The 6,771-nt window shown below is 36.0% G+C and overlaps 1 protein-coding gene across 1 annotated transcript in view; it reads right to left on the minus strand.

The window, feature by feature from the left end:
- Positions 1 to 390: 390 nt before the first annotated feature.
- LOC109465393 overlaps positions 391 to 6,771 on the minus strand; it is a 27,762-nt gene continuing 21,381 nt past the window's right edge. Inside the window, exons 21-25 of the mRNA XM_019762609.1 lie at positions 3,129 to 3,292; positions 2,492 to 2,658; positions 1,877 to 2,048; positions 1,200 to 1,337; positions 391 to 639 (exon numbers count right to left, since the gene is read on the minus strand). Coding sequence (XP_019618168.1) covers positions 406 to 639; positions 1,200 to 1,337; positions 1,877 to 2,048; positions 2,492 to 2,658; positions 3,129 to 3,292 — 875 coding nt within the window. The 3' untranslated portion in view covers positions 391 to 405. The remainder of the gene's footprint in view (positions 640 to 1,199; positions 1,338 to 1,876; positions 2,049 to 2,491; positions 2,659 to 3,128; positions 3,293 to 6,771) is intronic.

Genomic DNA, 6,771 nt, shown 5'->3' on the forward strand with positions numbered 1-6,771 from the left:
CAGGGCACTGGGCACTTGAAGGCACCCAAAATGATTTCATGGCAGTAATTAAATTAAAAAGCTTTCTTTTCAAAGTCAACTTTCTGGTCAATTTTTTTCAATGCAAAAGCGTCAAAAGTTGAGAAGATTTTGTTTCCCTACACAAAATGTGGATCAATTCTAAGGTCAGAAGTTAGTATTTGAATTTTTAAAAGCAGTGCAAGCGGCACAGGTGAAACATTATTTGAATTGTCGTATGAAATGTTTTGAAGCCCGAGTGATAACCAAATAGAATCCTGTGTGGTAATGTTTGGGTATGACATAAAATTCTATATCACACTTTAATTGCATTGTGCCATCTCTCACATAACAGTTGGTATCTAGCTTTCAGAATAACCAGAGTTACTACAAAATTCATCATCATCCTTAAAATCCACAATGATCATATATGCTATGTGATGTCTGCGTGAAACTTACCAACAACACAACCCTGTAGTCATCGCACTGTGTGTCGAATTTTGGAAAGCCTGGCTTCCTCTTCTCTAGGTATTTCATGGGATCAATGTATTCCTCTGTAAATGCCTTTCTCATGGCCACGTGAATGCTTTTGGGATTACATCCAGATGCTTGGGCAGTTCCCAGTGACTCACCTTTGAATACCTGAGTGTGTAATTAGGACAGGGTATAAAAGATGATTATCAATATTTTCATTGTAAGTTACACATGTATTGAAACACATCACACCATGGTAAACAAGATCAATTGACATTATGACACAAGATTGAACTGTAATTGCCAACAAAAAAAATTGGACTCACCCAAATTTTCGACTGTACAACTCCAGTTTTTTTGTGTTGGCAGTTACAGTTCAATCTTGTTTCATAATGACTTCTACCAACACAGATGAACTCTCAAGATTAGATCAATTGACAGTGAGATTATTTTCAAGTTGGTAGAATAACAACCAATGATTACTAGTAATCGAAATACAGAAGCATCAGCAAGAATGACATGTTCTTCTACCTAGCCAATAATAGACTAGGCATAAAAACAGATCTAGGAAAGCCTGATTTTGATACTTATTGGACACCAAGTAACAAGACTTGAGGGTAACTCAAGTCTAAAGTAGCCCCTCCCCACTGTGTCAGAACCTTCAACTTACTGAAGTCGACCAAAAAAAAACAAAAAAACAGAAGAAGAAAAAGAAGAAGATGGACTACCTTCATTCCATTTTTACCACTGGGTACAGTGATGGGCTGTAGAATCAGCTCAATACCATCAGGATCGTCCAGGAGAATGGAGACTAACCCTGCAGCAGAATCGTTGATCCGGAGGTTTCCAGTAAAGGGAACGTTGATCTGTAGAAAGAGTCAAAATATGTGCTCACATGTCACAAGGTAAATCAGTATGTCATTTGCAATACAGTCCTGACAGTTAAGTTGCTTTTACTGAAATAAGACTGTCCTGACAGTAACATATCAGTAATGGTGGTTTGCTATGGGATGTTACATGATGGCAATCCCACATTGCCACCAATTGGCATGTACTATGTAATGCAATATAATACTAACAACTAATAGGTTCTATGGACCAACAAAAACAGCCAAGTACAGTTGCTGACAGTAACATATCAGTAATGGTGGTTTGCTATGGGATGGTACATGATGGCAATCCCACATTGCCACCACTTGGCATGTACTATGTAATGCAATATAATACTAACAACTAATAGGTTCGATGGACCAACAAAACAGCCAAGTACAGTCATCGACAAACTGAGAACAACAATTGCAATATGTTTACAATTTCCTATAATCTTAAAGCTTAATCCCTGAAAGTATGTTGTAAGCCATCTGGATAAAATGTCACATGTCTGTTTGTGATCATTACTACTCACACTTGTCTTGTTAAGTTCCAGGTCTACACCTTGGTGTTTGTATTTTCCATTGCCAGTGCTTGGATATGGGCCGTAACCGTTACAGTTTTGAGCTTGCAGTAGTTTTCTCGGGAAACTCTTGTGCATCTTTGGTCCAAATATTTTGCTGATCAACGTCCTTGCTTTAGTGTACCTGATGGAAACAATTGCACAATGTTGCATGATGTTAATCATTTACTGCATAAAAGACAAACATCTACAGCCGCTGCAGTAAAAATGAGCTACAGATGCCTGTGCATTGGAGAAATGCACAAAAGGTTGCAAAGTACCAACAGCAAAAACAAAAACAACCTTCATCTGGTTACGTATAGTATTACCTAATTTAAATACATATTGACTTGTGACAACCCCTACATGACTTATATATAGGGATATATATCAAAGACTGTATGGATATTAGAAACTCCTTAAACGATTGTATAAGTTGATACCTATCTCATACTAGCCACCCACTTTTGTATTAGATTAGCCTTATGAAAATGTAGTTGACATGTACTTACTTAAGTTAGTAGATGCCATACTTTGTACACTGTACAATTGTTGCGCAATAAAGTTATGTCTTAAAGATAAACTCACATATTTTTGACTGTGGTGTACGCTAAATGGACCATCCTCAGTTTCCCCACGACGGTTTCGTAGGCTGTGAGGAAAGGTTCTGCCAAAGTCTGGATGACCCTCAGCGGGGGTTCCAGGATACCGAACGCCGAGATAACCTCATTCTGCAGCTGTTTCTTGATTACAGGCTTTTTTAAATTTGTGTTGGGATAAAGCAAGGAGGTTAAAGTCAACCTACAGTTTTGGGTAAATACAGTAATTTGTAAATTATGTAATATTATGTATATCTACAATGTATAATGTATAATTTGAATGCTGCTATTTTGAAATTGCAAATTTGTAAATGATATAAAATCGAAAACAATGTAAAGAAATGGTTCTCTTAAGGTTTTTAATCTGTGTAATTTGATAATGTTTTTTGTAAATTAGCGCTAATTCAGATTTGTCAGAAATCTGCCAAATGCAAATAAAAAGAGTCATCCTATTACTGTACAATAATCAATATAGGAATGTAGACAAACGTGAGATTTTCACGCATTCTGCTTAATAATATATTTTCATGCTAAGATATATTTTCAAATTGATACATGTATATAATAATCAGATATAATATAATATACAAATGTATAGTGATTGAGTTAAATGTAAATTTACTTACCGGTCCTATGCCCGTGAATTTCTTGAACATGTATGCATTAGCATTTCCCTTCAGATTTGGTTTGAAATTAGTAACTGCGCCAACCACAGTATCTTTTGCTGCCTTCATTTCGTCCCAGATTTCCGTGATTACTGTTTTGATGTCAAACCAGTACGGTCGCTGGCCTGTAAGGATAGACATAGTGTGGCACGACATCCAGGTAAGAAGATACGCAAAAAAACAGTTACTCAAGCAAACGGATATGATTTTGGAAACGGTCAGACGTTTCAGGCAGCATCCAGTGACTACCTTTTGTCAGTGACACTAAGAGCTTGCAGGAGAATTGCAGGTTTATAAGCAAACTATTGATTGATATGCAAAAAAGTGAAGACAATTTTAAAAGTCCAAAAGGAAACAAAAAGTAATACAAGTGAAGACAAGGATAATGCAGCTCCTTTTGTATTTGCTCCATTTTCGGCATGTTGACCACTGTCAGAGGGCAACAAAATTTCTTTTTTTTTCCAAATTCAGGCAAAAATCAATGCACACACTGACGTCATCCATAAAAATTACTTGCTGTGGCCTTTAATATGAATATTGACACTAAAATGAATTTCATTTGAGGAAATATTACACGAGAGGATGATGGTAACAGATTATTTACCTTTTGTAAACAAACAAGTTTTTTGAATTCTGTTCTTTGCATCCAGCACCTTGAATATCCCATTCTGAATCCTGAAAAAGGAAACGGTACATTGTTACTGTGTATCATATCAAAATCAATAAACTCTTCATAATCCATCATTTGTAGGTCAAGCTATATTATACATTACGTTGTATAGAATCCATTCCAAGTCACTGCGTAGGTTTTAAAATATTTTCTAATTAGTTTCAAATAATACGAAAATATATAAATATTCTGAAATTATTATACATGTAAAAAAAATGTCAGTACCTGAGTAGCATGTTTTCGAAAATGTTGGAATAATTTGCAAAAATTTTGAAAGTGACTTTTAAAATGTTTCCTATGTTTTATGATTTGGGAAAACTGTTTACAAAACTTAAGTTAAAACCAAGTTCGAAATGTTAAAAACTATGAAATCCTTTTAGAAATGGTTACAAACATTTTACAAACATTTTACAAACATTGGACCAATGATTGTAAGCACATTATTTATTAATTTGCAACATACTAATATGTACTTAGATTTGCTTTCTAAAACCATTGATAGGAATCCTAGACAATATATGGAATGAGATTTTGATTGAATTACGTAATGATAATAAATTATAAAAAATTAATATAATCAAAGAAAATGCTTGATATACATGTATATTAAGATAACTAGGGGGCCAAACTCATGTCACTTCTTCCCTACCCCAAGAGCTATATACATGTACCAACCAAAATTCGTGACCCTAGCATGTCCAGATCACAAGTTATCAAAACCAGAAGTTCTGCTGCAGTACCAACAAAAGCCGCCAGGGGGCCCAAAATCTAATCATTTCTACAGGTCTCATGAAGACCTACCCACATACCAAGTTTCATGATAATCCATATTAAGCTTTTTGAGTTATGCTGTTCACAGAGAAACAAACAGACATGCACACAAACGGACAGATGGACAAACACTACTGAAAACATAACCTTCTTGGCGAAGGTAATAATGCATACTTGAGTACTGCCTTCTGTACATCTTGGAGAGCTACGAGTGGGTTGTCGAAGAAGTTGTCGAGGGTGTTCACGACCATGTTAACTGCCTCCACTATCTGGTCAACTGCCCACGGCAGGGTCACTGTAACAGCTTCGAAAATGGCCTGCAACAACAACGTTAACAGGGCTTGAAAATCATTTTTTGGAATATGTGCATCGGTGCACACAAAAAAAAATTGGGGTGCACCATATGAAATAAAATAATTATAGAATGTTAGCAAAAAGTAACATGTTTCAGTAGTAAAGAAAAGTACTACTATACATTAACATTGTTACGTAAACCTATGAAAATATTTGGGTGCATTGGTGCACCCACAAAATAAGAATTGGGTGCACTGCTCTAAATTTGGGTGCACTAAGGTGCACATGAACCCAGTATTTCGCGCCCTGAACAATAAGAATAGAAATTGAAATAATTGTGCAAAATATCAGACAATGAAGGAATTTAATTTAAACCAAGCAGTTATAACTATATAATTCGACTCAAATCAAATACAGAAAGGACAGTCTTGAACAAAACAATAAACAAAACAAAAAAGTTATGAAAATATTCGCTGATTCAAGAGATCACATTACAAAGCCAAAAACGATAGGTAAAACCATCAGTTCTGTAGAGTAGATATATCATTGAGAGTTGCATTCTTAAGTCAGCTGTGGATATAATAATAAGCCAGAAATAAACAGGAAAGTGCTTCATGCAATATAAAGCTTAAATGTTTGTGAAATCAGGGTTCTAGCTAGCGCGAAGTATCGTAGGGGCCCCCTACGCTATAATTTTCACCCCCTACGCTATAATTTTCAATACAGCATAGGGGCATTGTGACTGTATTTCTTTGTTCAAGATTGCCGGATCAAATGTGAAAAATTACTAATCAAGGATACATTGTACATACTTTAGAAATACCCTACCCTTTGGGTATCCCTCAAATGGCCCCTTTTTTAGCTCAAGCTCCGCCCCATCTCCCCTTTCGGTCGCTTCGCCCCTTTGACATGCGGCCAGTACCATGCACTAGGCTAAAATTAAATCCTAGCTAGAACCCTGGAAATATTGTAACTGTACAGTAATATACACGTTATGTGTTGAATGATGACTCACGTCCACAAACTTGGTCACATCTCTTTTGACGTCTCCCATGAATCCCGTTATCCTGCGTACGACCCCCACGATAGCGACAAGCCACGGCTGTGGGTTGATCATTTCTCCCAGTACAACCGTAGCCTTTTGCCCGATGGCAATGATACCGTCAATCTTTTTGGGCAAACTTTCGAATACTTCCGTAAACTTTTTTATTAGTTTTGGAAACGCGAATTCCGAGTCACTTGAGAACAAGCCTTTGAAAAAGTTGACGGCTTTCTTTATGTTTCCTACGATCCTGTCGACGACTTGATCCAGTGTCTTGATGATTTTGAAGATGTCTTCAAAGTTGAACTCCTGTCAAGGGAAAAGACAAAAAGACGTGCGTACCATATTAGCATGCCATATGGAAATGTGCAAATGTGTATACTTCATGAGAAATCTCATGTTGGGTATTTCATCATTTTAGGTACCCCATATATACATACAATGTCATGTACAAGAAAGGAAGGAACTAAATCAAAAGCATACATTTATGAAGGAACATAATTTTATTCATAAATAGTGGTTGAAATGTCTGAATTATTTACAGTTGTGTTGACCAAACAAATATTTATTTAATAAGTAAAGTTACATTTAAAGGGTGATTGACTGAATTTCTGCACAGTAATTCTGTGAAAGTTTGGGGACTAAAGGCATACTAGGTAAATTACTACCTCGAGAATGTTGACCTTACATGGGACAATTTCAGTATGGTACTAGTATGATTTTATCATGATTATAGTACACTATCAGTCACCAGAAGCTCTAGATGACATCACGTACATGTACTATTAATTTTCTTAAAATGGAATGATGGGTAGACAGTATTAGGG

This window comes from Branchiostoma belcheri, unplaced genomic scaffold (assembly GCF_001625305.1).
Source record: "Branchiostoma belcheri isolate BF01 breed outbred unplaced genomic scaffold, Haploidv18h27 scaffold15, whole genome shotgun sequence".
Classification (NCBI taxonomy): Eukaryota; Metazoa; Chordata; class Leptocardii; order Amphioxiformes; family Branchiostomatidae; genus Branchiostoma; species Branchiostoma belcheri.